Below are 16,594 nucleotides of genomic sequence, written 5' to 3'. Positions count from 1 at the left end.
ATAACCCAGGAAAAACAAAACTGCTCAAGAAGAAAATGTTATCCTTGGTTCCACAGTGAACCATATTTGTGTAGTATTAATACTGAAAATACTGTAACATGGATTCAGACTAAAATCATGATATAACTGTACTGAGATGGTAGAGGGAGGAAGGAAGGTGAAAGAGCTAACATTCTCAACATCCATAATAAGAAGGAATAGATAATGTACAAAACTGATCAAAAAAGTTATAGCAGTATATGAATATTATTTAGAAACATGGAGGTAAACATCAGAGAAACATCTCCAAATGTTGAAAGTAGCTGCTTTTGGGGAGAGGGTGGGCTCAGGAGGGGAAAAGAATTTCTGGTTTTTATTATAAGTCTTTGAACATTATTTGATTTCCTAAACTATGTATATATGTTACTTTGATAAAAACAGAAAATTAAAATGCAAACATATAAAGAAGTTATGGATAGTGTGGTATAGCAGGAAGAGTTTTGAGCTAGGAATGAAAATACAAAGCTATTGATTACTTATACTGTGATCTTGGGTAAATCACACAACTTCTTTGAGTCTCAATTTCCTTATCTATTCATTGTGGGACTTTGGTTATTTCTAAGGGCCTTTCCAACAATAAGGTTCTGATTCCATAATAACGAAGTATTTTTCTAGGAACAGCAAAGAGAGAGAAACTTTTATCCATGTTCTCATGGTCCACCTGTACATACTTTTGTTCACTTTGCCAGGGGTCTCCCTACCATTGCCCCCTTGATGTTAAAATGGAACTAGCATGCCCGCAACCTGAGAATCCTATTGTACCTGCGAGGCTAGTCTCCGCATGGCCTCCTCCTGCCGCCTCCGCATTTCTGGAGTTCCTGGGCAGCTTCCACTGGTGATGGATGAGTGGGCTGAAGGTGGCTGTGTGAGTGGCAGCTCTCTGTTGGCATCCATATCTGTATTATAAAGATGAGATGTTTGCATCAGATAATCATAAAACTCTAAAGAAAGACTGGTTAAATCCCATTTGTTCTTTGATCCAGCAATTCTACTCTTAGGGGTATGTACCCAAGAGAATTAAAAACATATGTCCATGCAAAAACTTGTACACAAATGTTCAAAGAAGCAAGATTCATAATAGCCCCAAAACGGAAACAACCCAAATGTCCATCAACTGATGAATGGATAAAAGATGGTACAGCCTCACAGTCGAACATTACTCAACAATAATAAAAAGAAATGAAATACCAATATATGTTACAACATGGATAACCCTTGAAACGTTACACTCACTCAAAGAAGTCAGTTACAAAAGACCATATAGCATACGATTCTATTTATTTGAAATGCCCAGAATACGGAAATCCATAGGGACAAAAGGCAGATTAGTGGTTACCTAGGGGTAGAGATAGGGATTTAGGGGGGAAATGAAGACTGACTGCTAATGGGCATGGGATTTCTTTTAGGGGGGAATGACAAAGTTCTAAGATTATGGTGATGGCTGCACAACTGAGTGACTACAGTAAAAAGCAGTGAATTGAACCATTTAAATGGGTGAATTATACGGTACGTGAATTGTAGCTTAATAAAGCTGTTTTTTAAAAATTCCATTCGTTCACATTATTTAGGTAACATCTTAACTACTACTAGAAATTATAGACTCTATTTATAAATACAGACCATATTTTAAAAATGGGTACACAATAAGTAGACTGTTATTTGATGGTCAATAACTACTGAAAAGGAGAAGAAATAGGGGAAAATAGTTCTCATTTAACTCCCTACCAGTAGGACTTAATTGAGACTTCTTCCATCCAACTGGCAAAGTAAATTCCCTGGCCACTGCATAGAGTTCTGAATAAACTGTAGGGGGGTAGGTGTGGGAGACGGCAGTGAAAAAGACTGAAGAAATGTGCGCAGTAAAGTTCAGTGACTGTCACTGTATCATGCCTGTTGTTCACTCCCTCTGTCCACCCCATTCCCCCTTATCTGGTTTTGTGGGTAATTAGTGTCTGAGTACCTTCTGTCTTCTAGCTGTTCCCTTTTGGAGAGGCCCTCCTTTTTGTCTGGGTGTCTTTACTTTCCGCTTGGTATTCAGAGAACAGTAGAAATAAAAGTTAATAGGGAGGAGCAGTCAGCGTGCACAGCGAACTGGCAACACAGACTTCTGGAATGAGCAGAGTGGGGAGGGGAGGGGTTACTCACTGAACAGCTATTTGGGGACATGGCAGCTGTTGGCAAATGTCAAATCCAAACAGTAACTACCCTCAGACTTTCAGTGATAGGAAAATACAGTCTTGTAATTATACCGAACTTCCCTAACTACTGTACTGAGTACACTTGTAGTTAATGTAACAATGCCTGGATTACACAACAGGTCCATTTTCACAAAATGTTTCCGTTCTCTGTACGTGTGTGTTGCGGGGTGGGTGGTGACGGTAGAGATTGATGGGGGAGTTGGGTTTAGGACGGGGTGTAGGTGGACAGCAAGATGACAGGCTAGTGCCTGCCTTGACAGCTTCTCTGTGCCTTCCCAGGGAAATGACAAGGAGGGGGCGGCTGGGGGCTGGGTGTCTGTGGGGGAAGGACAGAGCCAGGCAATGCAGTGCTGCAGGCTCGACTGCTCATGTCTTCCACAGCAGCGCTGCTCAGCGTGGAGGAGTGAGGGACAGAAGAAAGAATGACACAGGATGCAGAAACGGAGGTGGGGAGCTCCAATAATCTTCCACCTATTTTCATTACTACTACAACTGCATCACTGACTTAGGGTTGGGAAGGCCAGTGGGATCCCAAATACACCTATCAAAGCTGAATGTAAATTAAACTGTAAAACATTAAGCCAACTCTCTCTCGCTAAGACATCATTCTTATTCACTAATGAAAAAAATTCTGCTACTGCCAGTAACATTTTCAGTGCCGGCTCATAAAGTAACAGATCAATGCCGAAAAACAGCTTGTTCTTTATCAACCACTTATTCTTTTTTTTTTTTTTCTTCCTCAAAGAAATATCTTTAAATTGGTTAAGATATATTCAGTTCATATTTGTTTACAGAAATAACAAATATAAAACAGAAACATACAGATCACTGATTTTTTTTTTAAAAAAGTAACATTTTTGAGCGCTAATACTTGAAAAGCTTTAACCAAAACCTCGTAAGGATAATACAAGAAAGACAAAACATTTGTCCTCAAAACTAGAAAATTTAATGAGAGCCAGTTCTAAAACAAACTGAAGTTAGATTTTATTATTAATGATTTGCATAACAGAAAATGAAAATTTTACAGATGTGTGTAGCTACTGGGGTAATTTCAAGAGTTGATTTTGTTTTTCAGAGTTAATATTTAAATACCAGTAAATGACATCAACCACTTATTCTTGACCATTCTTAAGTGGTTCGGTTAAGATGGCAGAGGTGGAATGTAGTTTGGACATCAAAGCGGACAACAAAAATTATTACATCAAATTACGACAAGGCAATGCTGGTTCTGTGTAGTTCTGATAAATATATAACCACATACTCGATCCCCTTTAACGTTAACTATCAGGTCAAATCTATAGTCTTGACATGTGGACGTTTATCACATGAATGGGGTATTTTTAGAGTTTCTCTGGAGGTAAAAGGCAACGGATGTTAGAGAATAACTTAATGAACTATCTTTAAAGGACCTCTGCTTTGAGGAGCACATGGGCTGTTTTCTATTAACTCCTGCTCTCCCAGGCTTAGAGGGGGCACTTCCAGGCACCTTTGCTTTCAGAGAAAGCAGCTCTTCTTGCCCTTGAGCCATGATTCTACCATCTGTTATCTGCAACAGTGATGGATATATAGAGGAGTCAGAGAGACTATTACCTAGCTGGTTTTCTTTCTGACACACTCAAATAGTTAACCTCTTGGATTACTCAGATAAGAAGTAGTCTGGCGTGATATTTAAGCTAAGCACTCTAACGAAAATACTGGAATAGGTATGGAAAGTTACTTTCAACCATGCAGACATCTTAGAATCACAGAATTTTAGCATAGGAATGAATCTTAAAGATCACCTAATCCCACTGACTTATTTTACAGATGACAAAAACCAAGGTCTAAAGAATTAAAGTAAAATTCTCAAGGTTACAAAGTATAGTAAGTTTGAGCGCTGGAGCCAAACTATGGGCTCTTGACTCCCATGACATTATGCCAATCTACCTCAGATAAACTTAATCCAGAAACTAAGCATGATACTGCTCTTAAGACATGAATTCTTCCATACCAATTCTTACCATACCCTGGCAAATGGGACTCTTGATCCAACAAGTTTTCTTTCTAGACACTAGTTCTTCTACGTGTCAGATATCCATAAGTTTACCAGAGGCAATCTGACTACTTAACAACATGAAACAGGAATTAATTTCAACAGGAAGCCAGGATGTTTGGAGGGTGTCCAGTGAGTTCCTGTTGACTTCCCACAGCACCGTTCTAGACTCTGTAACTACAATACTATGATCCCAAACAAACCATTTCTAGTGGTTGCTGTCTGGAAATCTGTGGTGAGCTAGATTATTGATTTGGACTAGCAGGGCAAGAGTTTCTTTTTGTTTTCTTATAACTAGCAGAAGCCAGGTAGACTGGTTCGATACATATAGTGTGTATAGGAAGAACCCCTATACATTTCTTTTTATCTCCTTTACTCAAGGGAGTTCCATCAATAAGGAGAGGGAGCACAGCAAAATGCATGACACTGGCCTCTGAAACCAGACTGCTTAGGCTCAAATTCTAGTTTCACTATTTACTGGCTACGAAACCTGGGAGGCTTACTTAACCTCTCTGAGCCTTAAACCACTTATCTGTGAAAGGAAGATAACAGGAACTACCTCTCTGAAAGAGATAAGAGGGTTGGATGAATGAATGTTTGTTAAGCTCTTAGAGAGTGCCTGGTACTAAGGACCATATAAGTATTTTAAAAACAAATAAACAGGATCCTGATGGCGATCATTAAGCTGCACCTGCCTGTGATGAAAGAAGCATAAATATATATGAGATCTCAGCATCTTTTCACATAGAAGCAGGAGAAACCCTTCAAGGACACAATGAAGTTCAAGCCCAAGCAGTGCAACACTGACATCGATCGCAAGGAAATGAAGGCCGCAAACAGATTGTGCCGGTGTGAACAGGAAGCCTGCACACAGGCTGAGCAAAAGCTGACAGTGACGGATGCAAACAAGCTCTTATGGGCAATTGCTGTAGTCATCATCCAAAGGACAGACCAGCCAGACAGTCAGAAGGGAAGAGGCATACATTTATTCTGAGAGAAAGGTTTTTTCAGTCACTCTCAGGTGACTGTTGGATATGTGGGTTAAATGTCAACAGAGTATTACATTCTTTCCCTCGACTCTGAGTTAATGGTCCTCACGTGCCAGTCAGGTTTTGCACATCAGAAAATGAAAGGATATAAGACTTAATACAAAGATGCCGGAAAAAATTTCAGAGCAATGAAGCATGGAGTTATTTAAAAAAAATTTTTTTAGTGTTTTTTTTTTTTAACATCTTTATTGGAGTATAATTGCTTTACAATGGTGTGTTAGTTTCTGCTTTATAACACAGTGAATCAGCTATACATTTACATATATCCCCATATCTCCTCCCTCTTGTGTCTCCCTCCCACCCTCCCTATCCCACCACATGGAGTTCTTTAAAAAGGGATACATACGTTTCGGGGAGGCATGTGGGCTGTCTGAGGCGATCTGTCTCATCCGTGTTCCGTGGCAGCTGAGGGCCACCAGTCTGGAGACGATGGCGGTTTTGCCGAACCCAATGTTCCCCACGATCACTACTCCTTGGTTCACGCTGGCATTTGAACTCTGAAGTTGAGCATCTATTTCATGGAAAACCCAATCCCGGCCAACAAACACTGACTCTGTAGTGATGCTGGGCACTTCAAAGAGCAGCGGCTTCAGGGAGATATCGGGAGGCCTGTAAGGTGCAAAGCGAACTGGAAGGAACAATAAGAGAACACAGAACTTAGGCCAAACCATCAACATTGAAGAAATAAACAAAAAAACCAGTATGGTTTAGGAGACCACTGGGAGTTATAGTATGATGGTATTCTGGGTTATTCAGAAAATAATAAAACTCTGAATTTTGGTTCTACACAGATAAGCAATGGCACATGAGCTAGAGCTATTTGATACTGTAGCTGGCAGAATACAAGCATAGTTAAAACAGTAATAATTTACATTATAGGCAGAAAGTCAGGGTGATATTCAAAATTATTAAGCAATGGAGATGGCCCAGGCACCGGCAATCAGGATGGATGCAAAAGTAACAAAATGCAGGGTTCTTAAGGCCTCCTTCTATGCCTGGGGATAACCTTCAAAATGTTGGATTGTGGGGAGATGTAGGGTTGGAGTTTCTGGGGGAGAGGCTGGGGTGTGGCAGGGAATCGGGACGGCTTACAGCGTCAGTCCTGTAGAAAGCAATGTAAAGAGAACTTGTGTCTTTAAAAATACCAATAAAAACAGTAATTCCTTTAAGTGCACAATGGTAGTTTTAAAAAATCTAGTAAGTATATTAAGGGAAGCAAACCCCTAAAAACTGTGATGGCTTAAAAGGTTTTCAATATGTTAAGCAGTCAAGGAAGCAGAAACCAAATTTTCATTTAATGTCTCTGCACCTGTAATGCTTGTATTCATGCCAACTGAAGAAAAAAAAAAGATTTCTGGTTTACACACACACGTCTTGGGGACAAATCCCTATTGCTTTTCTCGAGATTTTTTTCTGTGCTTATGTAGTTGTGAGATGTGCTAAGGGCCAACCAAGCATGAGCTCTACTTGCTCTCTAAAAACGCATAACAGATATAACCTGGTTTCAATGATCAACCTTCTCATTACATTGACGGTAAAAACAAGTCCTGCCTGACCTCCCTCATCTGAGTTAAATGCCTTCATAACTCTTTCTTTTTTTTTGGGCCACACCGTGTGGCCTGTGGGATCTTAGTTCCCCGACCAGGGAACGATCCTGGGCCCCCAGCAGTGAAAGCCCGGAATCCTAACCACTGGACCGCCAGGGAATTCCCTTTTTAACTGTTTCAAGAGTAGTTCTACATGTATCTTTTTTTTTCATTTTATTATTTTTTAAAAGTTCATTTTCTGTATCATTTACCTTAGCACAGTACCTTGACACACAGTAGATGCTAAATAAATGCTTACTGAAAGAATTAATTAAAAACAAGGTATTAACACTCTCAGCACATTTTATATTTTGAAGAATAAAGTCCAGGGGTGGGAAGGGAACGAGGATAGGAGAAAGGGAAATCATAAAGGGGGAAATCAGATCTATTAGTATGGCTTATATTACTCTAGAACATACTTAAACCACTTATACATCATAAATTGGGATCTGGAGATGGCAGCTTACTCAAAAAACACACACAAGCACACTTCATGTAAACACTCATTTAAAACCATCTGAAAGCCATTAGAATGATAGCTGAGCATTTTCAAAAAGGTAACAATTCCAGGGCTTCCCTGTTGGCGCAGTGGTTGAGAGTCCGCCTGCCGATGCAGGGGACACGGGTTCGTGCCCTGGTCTGGGAAGATCCCACATGCCGCAGAGCGGCTGGGCCCGTGAGCCATGGCCGCTAAGCCTGCGCGTCCGGAGCCTGTGCTCCGCAACGGGAGAGGCCACAACAGTGAGAGGCCCGCGTACCGCAAAAAAAAAGAAAAAAAAAAAGGTAACAATTCCAAAAGTAGTACAAAAATTAAAAATATAAAGCCAAACTCTAATAATAGAAGCAAACTGTTTCCTATGTAAGTTTTAAAATGTCCCAAATTTTCACTAAAAAAAAAAAGGCTGTGGAGATACACCTACATGGTTACTTATAATTTCCTGATTCACATCTCCTTATCAAAACGTACTCTTTTAAAATACACATATAATTACAGAATTAAGTGAAAAATTAGACTTTAACTTGCTAAAAATATTCTTAATTCTAGTGTCTTAGCTAAACAGATTCTATTTTATTTTTCTTAAACATTATTTTATTGAGCCTCACATGCCATAAAATTCACCCTTTTAAAACATACAATTTGGTGATTTTTAGTATATTCACAAAGTTGCAAACATCACTATTTAATTCCGGAACATTTCCATCATTGCCCCCCAAAAAACCACACACCCATTAGCTGTCACTCTCTAGTCCCCGTTTCCCCCAGCCCCTGGCAACCAGAGAATTTCTGTCTTTACAGATTTGCCTATTCGAGACAGTTCACATATATATTATCATATGATATGGGGCCTTTTGTGTCTGGCTTCTTTCATTTAGCATGCTTTTCAGGTTCATCCATGTTGTAGCATGTATCATTACTTCATCCTTTTTACTGCTGAACAATATTCCATTATACGGATATATCACATTTTGTTTATCCCATTTATCAGCTGACAAAAATTTGGGTTGTTTCCACTTTTTGCCTATTATGAATCATGCTACTATGAACATTCATGTACAAGTTTCTTTTCTTCTTTTTCTTTTTTAAAATTAATGACTAAATTTTTTTAAACATCTTTATTGGAGTATAAGTGCTTTACAGTGATGTGTTAGTTTCTGCTTTATAACAAAGTGAATCAGCTATACATATACATATATCCCCATATCTCCTCCCTCTTGTGTCTCCCTCCCATCCTCTCTATCCCACCCCCCTAGTGGATCACAAAGCACCAAGCTGATCTCCCTGTGCTATGTGGCTGCTTCCCACTAGCTATGTATTTTACCCTAGGTTCTTCAGAACCTTTTTTTTTTTTTAGATTCCATATGTATGTGTTAGCATACAGTATTTGTTTTTCTCTTATTGACTTACTTCACTCTGTATGACAGACTCTAGGTCCTTCCACCTAACTACAAATAACTCAATTTCGTTTCTTTTTATGGCTGAGTAATATTCCATTGTATATATGTGCCACATCTTCTTTATCCATTCATCTGTTGATGGACACTTAGGTTGCTTCCATGTCCTGGCTATTGTAAATAGTGCTGCAATGAACATCGTGGTACATGACTCTTTTTGAATTATGGTTTTCTCAGGGTATATGCCCAGTAGTGGGATTGCTGGGTCATATGGTAGTTCTATTTTTAGTTTTATAAGGAACCTCCATACTGCTCTCCATAGTGGCTATATCAACTTACATACCCACCAACAGTGCAAGAGAGTTCCCTTTTTTCCACACCCTCTCCAGCATTTATTGTTTGTAGATTTTTTGATGATGGCTATTCTGACCAGTGTGAGGTGATACCTCATTGCAGTTTTGATTTGCATTTCTCTAATGATTAGTGATGTTGAGCATCCTTTCATGTGCTTGTTGGCAATCTGTATATCTTCTTTGGAGAGATGTCTATTTAGGTCTTCAGCCCATGTTTGGATTGGGTTGTTTGTTTTTTGGATATTGAGCTGCATGAGCTGTTTGTATATTTTGGAGATTAATCCTTTGTCAGCTGCTTCATTTGCAAATACTTTCTCCCATTCTGAGGGTTGTCTTTTTGTCTTGTTTATGGTTTCCTTTGCTGTGCAAAAGCTTTTAAGTTTCCTTAGGTCCCATTTGTTTATTTTTGTTTTTATTTCCATTTCTCTAGGAGGTGGGTCAAAAAGGATCTTGCTGCGATTTATGTCACAGAGTGTTCTGCCTATGTTTTCCTCTAAGAGTTTTATAGTGTCTGACTTTACATTTAGGTCTTTAGTCCATTCTGAGTTTGTTGTATACAGTGTTAGGGAGTGTTCTAATTTCATTCTTTTACATGTAGCTGTCCAGTTTTCCCAGCATAACTTACTGAAGAGGCTGTCTTTTCTCCATTGTATATTCTTGCCTCCTTTATCAAAGATAAGGTGACCATATGTGTGTGGGTTTATCTCTGGGCTTTCTATCCTGTTCCATTGATCTATATTTCTGTTTTTGTGCCAGTACCATAGTGTCTTGCTGACTGTAGCTTTGTAGTATAGTCTGAAGTCAGGGAGCCTGATTCCTCCAGTTCTGTTTTTCTTTCTCAAGATTGCTTTGGCTATTCGGGGTCTTTTGTGTTTCCATATAAATTGTGAATTTTTTTGTTCTAGTTCTGTGAAAAATGGCATTGGTACTTTGATAGGAATTGTACTGAATCTGTAGATTGCCTTGGGTAGTACAGTCATTTTCAGTGTTGATTCTTCCAATCCAAGAACATGGTATATCTCACCATCTGTTTCTATTATCTTTAAATTCTTTCATCAGTATCTTAAAGTTTTCTGCATACACGTCTTTAGTCTCCTTAGGTAGGATTATTCCTAGGTATTTTATTCTTCTTGTTGCAATAGTAAATGGGAGTGTTTCCTTAATTTCTCTTTCAGATCTTTCATCATTAATGTATAGGAATGCAAGAGATTTCTGTACATTAATTTTGTATCCTGCTACTCTACCAAATTCATTTATTAGCTCTAGTAGTTTTCTGGTACCATCTTTAGGATTCCCTATGTATAGTATCATGTTATCTGCAAACAGTGACAGTTTTACTACTTCTTTTCCGATTTGGGTTCCTTTAATTTCTTTTATGTCTCTGACTGCTGTGGCTAAAACTTCTACTATGCTGAATAGTAGCGGTGAGAGTGGGCAACCTTGTCTTGTTCCTGATCTTAGTGGAAATGGTTTCAGTTTTTCACCATTGAGGATGATGTTGGCTATGGGTTTGTCATATATGGCCTTTATTATGTTGAGGTAAGTTCCCTCTATGCCTACTTTCTGGAGGGTTTTTATCATAAATGGGTGTTGAATTTTGTCGAAAGCTTTTTCTGCATCTATTCAGATGATCATATGGTTTTCATCCTTCTATTTGTTAATATGGTGTATCATATTGATTTATTTGCATATATTCAAGAATCCTTGCATTCCTGGGATAAACTCCATTTGATCATGGTGTATGATCCTTTTAATGTGCTGTTGGATTCTGTTTGCTAATATTTTGCTGAGGATTTCTGCATCTGTGTTCATCAGTGATATTGGCTTGTAGTTTTCTTTTTCTGTGACATCTTTGTCTGGTTTTGGTATCAGGGTGACGGTGGCCTCGTAGAATGAGTTTGGGAGTGTTCCTCCCTCTGCTATATTTTGGAAGAGTTTGAGAAGGATAGGTGTTAGCTATTCTCTAAATGTTTGATAGAATTCGCCTGTGAAGCCATTGGGCTTGGGCTTTGGTTTGCGGAAGATTTTTTTTTTTCTTTTGTGGTACGCGGGCCTCTCACTGTTGTGGCCTCTCCCATTGCAGAGCACAGGCTCCGGACGCGCAGGCTCAGCGGCCATGGCTCACGGGCCCAGCCACTCTGCGGCATGTGGAATCTTCCTGGACCGGGGAATGAACCCGTGTCCCCTGCATCGGCAGGCGGACTCTCAACCACTGCACCACCAGGGAAGCCCTGCCGAAGATTTTTTTTTTTTTTTTTGCAGTACGCAGGCCTCTCACTGTTGTGGCCTCTCCTGTTACGGAGCACAGGCTCCGGATGCGCAGGCTTGGTGGCCATGGCTCACGGGCCCAGCCACTCTGCGGAATGTGGGACCTTCCTGGACCAGGGCACGAACCCGTGTCCCCTGCATCGGCAGGCGGACTCTCAACCACTGCGCCACCAGGGAAGCCCCCTGACAAAGATTTTTAATCACAGTTTCAATTTCATTGCTTGTGATTGGTCTGTTTATATTTTCTATTTCTTCCTGGTTCAGTCTCAGAAGGTTGTACTTTTCTAAGAATTTGTCCATTTTTTCCAGGTTGTCCATTTTATTGGCATAGAGTTGCTTGTAGTAATCTCTCATGATCCTTTGTATTTCTGCAGTGGCAGTTGTTAATTCTCCTTTTTCATTTCTAATTCTATTGAACTGAGTCTTTTCCCTTTTTTTCTTGATGAGTCTGGCTAATGGTGTATCAATTATGTTTATCTTCCCAAATAACCAGCTTTTAGTTTATTGAGCTTTGCTGTCATTTCCTTCATTTCTTTTTCATTTATTTCTCATCTGATCTTTATGATTTCTTTCCTCCTGCTAACATGGGTTTTTTTTTTGTTGTTGTTCTTCATTCTCTAATTGCTTTAGGTGTAAGGTTAGGTTGTTTATTTGAGATGTTTCTTGAGGTAGGATTGTATTGCTATAAACTTCCTTCCTAGAACTGCTTTTGCTGCATCTCACAGGTTTTGGATCATTGTATTTTTGTTGTCATTTGTCTCTAGGTATTTTTGATTTCCTCTTGGGTTTCTTCAGTGAACTCTTGGTTATTTAGTAGTGTATTGTTTAGCCTCCATGTGTTTGTATTTTTTACACGTTTTTTTCCCTGCAATTGATATCTAGGTTTACAGTGTTGTGGTCAGAAAAGATACTTGATACAATTTCAATTTCCTGAAAGTTACCAAGGCTTGATTTGTGAGCCAAGATATGATCTATCCTGGAGAATGGTCCATGAGCACTTGAGAAGAAAGTGTATTCTGTTGTTTTTGGATGGAGTGTCCTCTAAATGTCAATTACATCCATGTTGTTGAATGTGTCATTTAAAGCTTGTGTTTCCTTATTTAATTTCTTTTTGGATGATCTGTCTACTGGTGAAAGTGGGGTGTTAAAGTCCCCTATTATGACTGTGCTACTGTCGATTTCCCCTTTCATGGCTGTTAGCATTTTCCTTATGTATTGAGGTGCTCCTATGTTGCGTGCATAAATATTTACAATTGTTATATCTTCTTCTTGGATTGATCCCTTGATCATTATGTGCCCTTCTTTGTCTCTTGTAACAGTCTTTATTTTAAAGTCTATTTTGTCTGATATGAGAATTGCTACTCAAGCTTTCTTTTGATTTCCATTTGTATGGAATATCTTTTTCCATCCCCTCGCTTTCAGTCTGTATGTGCCACTAGGTCTGAAGTGGGTCTCCTGTAGAAAACATATATATGGGTCTTGTTTTTGTATCCATTCAGCCAGTCTATGTCTTTTGGTTGGAGCATTTAATTCATTTACATTTAAGGTAGTTATCGATATGTATGTTCCTATTACCATTTTCTTAATTGTCTTGGGTTTGTTATTGTAGGCCTTTTCCTTCTCTTGTCTTTCCTGCCTAGAGAAGTTCCTTTAGCATTTGTTGTAAAGCTGGTTTGGTGGTGCTGAAATCTCTTAGTTTTTGCTTGTCTGTAAAGGTTTTAATTTCTCCGTTGAATCTGAACAAGATCCTTGTTGGGTAGAGTAATCTTGGTTGTAGGTTATTCCCTTTCATGACTTTAAATATGTCCTGCCACTCCCTCCTGGCTTGCAGAGTTTCTGCTTAAAGATCAGCTGTTAACCTTATGGGGATTCCCTTGTATGTTATTTGTTGCTTTTCCCTTGCTGCTTTTAATATTTTTCTTTGTATTTAATTTTTGATAGTTTGATTAGTATGTGTCTTGGCACGTTTCTCCTTGAATTTATCCTGTATGGGACTCTCTGCACTTCCTGGACTTGATTGTCTATTTCCTTTCCCATATTAGGGAAGTTTTCAACTATAATCTCTTCAAGTATTTTCTCAGTCCCTCTGGGACCCTATAATTTGAATGTTGGTGTGTTTAATGTTGTCCCAGAGGTCTCTGAGGCTGTCCTTAATTCTTTTCATTCTTTTTTCTTTATTCTGCTCTGCAGTAGTTATTTCCACTATTTTATCTTCCAGGTCACTATCTGTTCCTCTGCCTCAGTTGTTCTATTGATTCCTTCTAGAGAATTTTAAATTCCATTTATTGTGTTGTTCATCATTGTTTGTTTGCTCTTTAGTTCTTCTAGGTCCTTGTTAAACGTTTCTTGTACTTTCTCCATTCTATTTCCAAGATTTTGGATCATCTTTACTATCATTAATCTGAATTCGTTTTCTGGTAGACTGCCTATTTCTTTTGTTTGATCTGCTGGGTTTTTACCTTTCTCCTTCATCTGCTGTGTGTTTCTCTGTCTTCTCATTTTGCTTAACTTACTGCATTTGGGGTCTCCTTTTCACAGGCTGCAGGTTCGTAGTTCCTGTTGTTTTTGATGTCTGCCCCCAGTGGGTAAGGTTGGTTCAGTGGGTTGTGTAGGTTTCCTGGTGGAGGGGACTAGTGCCTATGTTCTTGTGGATGAGGCTGGATCTTGTCTTTCTGGTGGGCAGGACCACGTCTGGTGGTGTGTTTTGGGGTATCTGTGAACTTACTATGATTTTAGGCAGGCTCTCTGCTAATGGGTGGGGTTGTGTTCCTGTCTTGCTAGTTGTTTGGCATAGGGTGTCCAGTACTGTAGCTTGCTGGTCGTTGTGTGGAGCTGGGTCTTAGCATTGAGATCGAGATCTCTGGGAGAGCTCTTGCCAATTGATATTATGAGGGGCCAGGAGGTTTCTGGTGGACCAATGTCCTGAACTCGGCTTTCCAACCTCAGAGGCTCAGGCCCCACACGCGGCCGGAGTACCAAGACCCAGTCAGTCACACGGCTTTTGGGAAGTCTGAGGTCTTCTGCCAGCGTTCAGCAGGTGTTCTGTAAGTGTTGTTCCACATGTAGAGGTATTTTTGATGTATCTGTGGGGAGGAAGGTGATCTCCATGTCTTACTCCTCCGCCATCTTGAAGGTCCTCCCATGTACAAGTTTTTACGTACAGATGTTTTTAGTTCTCTTGGGTATATGTCTACGAGAGGTATTGCTGGGTCATATGGAAACTCCATGTTTCAGCTTTCTGAGAAACTGCCAAACTGTTCTATTTTACTTTTGTTTTTTTACATGGAAGTAATACATACTCACTACAGAAAATTTAGGAATAGCCGATAAACAAAATAATAATTTTACTCCCATTGGCTAGAGAGAAACACAATTCACTTTAAAAACAATTTATTTAGTTAAAATAAATTATTTTAATTAATTAATTTATTTAATTTTTGGCTGCATTGGGTCTTCATTGCTGCATGCGGGCTTTCTCTGGTTGTGGCGAGCGGGGGCTACTCTTCAATGAGGTGCGCAGGCTTCTCATTGTGGTGGCTTCTCTTGTTGGGAGCACGAGCTCTATGCGTGTGGGCTTCAGTAATCATGGCACATGGGCTCAGCAGTTGTGGTGCATGGGCTCAGTAGCTGTGGCTCGTGGGCTCTAGAGCGCAGGCTCAGTAGTTTTGATGCACAGGCTTTTTTGCTCTGCGGCATGTAGGATCTTCCTGGACCAGGGCTCAAACCTGTGTCTCCTGAATTGGCAGGCGGACTCTTAACTACTGTGCCACCATGGAAGCCCCACACAATTCACTTTTTTTTTCCCCCCGAGTTTTGTCTGTATTATATATACTTATTTTTAAGGCAAAAATCATACTATAGGTACTGTTTCATAATCTGCTTTTCTTGCTTTGCTTAGCAATTCTAGAGTTCTGAAAAACTCTAGAGTTCTGTCAGACTTGCTTCAGTGGAAGGACTGATTCTTGGAGCTCCTTACTCCATTTTCCATAATGTCACTTGATAGTAGGGGGCTGCTAACCATGCAGGGGGGTTCCTGGGTATCCGAGTGCCCTTCGTGGGCAGACACTCAGACAGACATGCTGAGCTCTGGCTGAGCAGCCACAGGACTCACAGCGAGGAAGGAGAAAATAGATCGATTGGTTTGAGATAAGTGTAATTAGGCCTAGAGAGATCTAAGGTCACACAGCTGGTTTCAGAACTAGAATCAAAACCTAGTTTTGACTCCAAAATTCAAGTTTTTTTCTATTATTTTATGTTGCTGCTCTATAGGATGCCACTATTAAGTCTGAACTCTGGTCATGAGTTATACTACTGATGACCAGAATTGAGTAGACTTTAGCTGACTGGCTAGGCTGGCTTCTTTCTCCTTCACCTCTCCTGTGCTCCCCTTTAGGAATTGCATGCTTGACCTTCCAGAGACAGAAGAGCTTCTGAGACACTCAGTTGCTTTCTAAACTAACAGACCTATCTCTTCAGGTCCAAGATTACTTAACATTTTGCATCAAAAGGGGGTTTCATGAATATGACCGGTGCCAATTTATAATATGGGATAAGTAAAGATTCAACTTAAACGCTGAAGTTTTTGAGAAAAACTCTATTAAGATAACTTGTTCTCATGTTGATGTAATCTCTCATCATATTTTATTCTACTGAGAAAGCTTTGACATTTTAAAAAGTTATTTTAAAATTTTTCTAAAAATGTAATCAATTTACAAAAGCCTCAAGGGAAGAACAGATAAAATTAGCCCAGCACCATATGGTAAAACAACTGTAGACACCAAGAACAGCCTAGAAACAATTTCTGTACCTCAGAACCTAATGCTTTTGTCAGATCAATATGATAAAAGAAAGCCATACCTCCTATGCACCAACAATAAATTTAGGGCATACGAACAAGAGGGCACTTTGGCCTGCACTGTGAAACACGGAGGTAATGAATACCCTCTGTGGAGTTCATATTCCTAAATAAATGCTTCTTTGTTTAGGATATCCACTGGCTTCCAAGAGATTTTCTAAGGCAGAAACCACTGAAATGATCCAGTGAGAAATGACCACTGCAACTATAGCTGAGCCAAGGGATAAAAGATGAGCTAATCCATATATTTAGTAACAGATGTGGTCTTCTTACCCCTGGCACCCAAGAAGTGGCAGTCCCAGGGTGGCAACGGAACGGGAA

The 16,594-nt window shown here is 39.7% G+C and overlaps 1 protein-coding gene across 1 annotated transcript in view; it reads right to left on the bottom strand.

Moving 5' to 3' along the window:
• Nucleotides 1–16,594, bottom strand: part of TANC2 (tetratricopeptide repeat, ankyrin repeat and coiled-coil containing 2) — a 361,552-nt gene that overhangs the window by 91,775 nt on the left and 253,183 nt on the right. The window contains exons 10-11 of the mRNA XM_060133247.1: nucleotides 5,665–5,946; nucleotides 802–935 (exon numbers count right to left, since the gene is read on the bottom strand). Coding sequence (XP_059989230.1) covers nucleotides 802–935; nucleotides 5,665–5,946 — 416 coding nt within the window. The remainder of the gene's footprint in view (nucleotides 1–801; nucleotides 936–5,664; nucleotides 5,947–16,594) is intronic.

The sequence above is a fragment of the Lagenorhynchus albirostris genome, chromosome 20 (assembly GCF_949774975.1).
Source record: "Lagenorhynchus albirostris chromosome 20, mLagAlb1.1, whole genome shotgun sequence".
Lineage (NCBI taxonomy): Eukaryota > Metazoa > Chordata > Mammalia > Artiodactyla > Delphinidae > Lagenorhynchus > Lagenorhynchus albirostris.
Note: the sequence above shows the minus strand (reverse complement) of the source record. Positions and strands in the feature narration are given on the sequence as shown.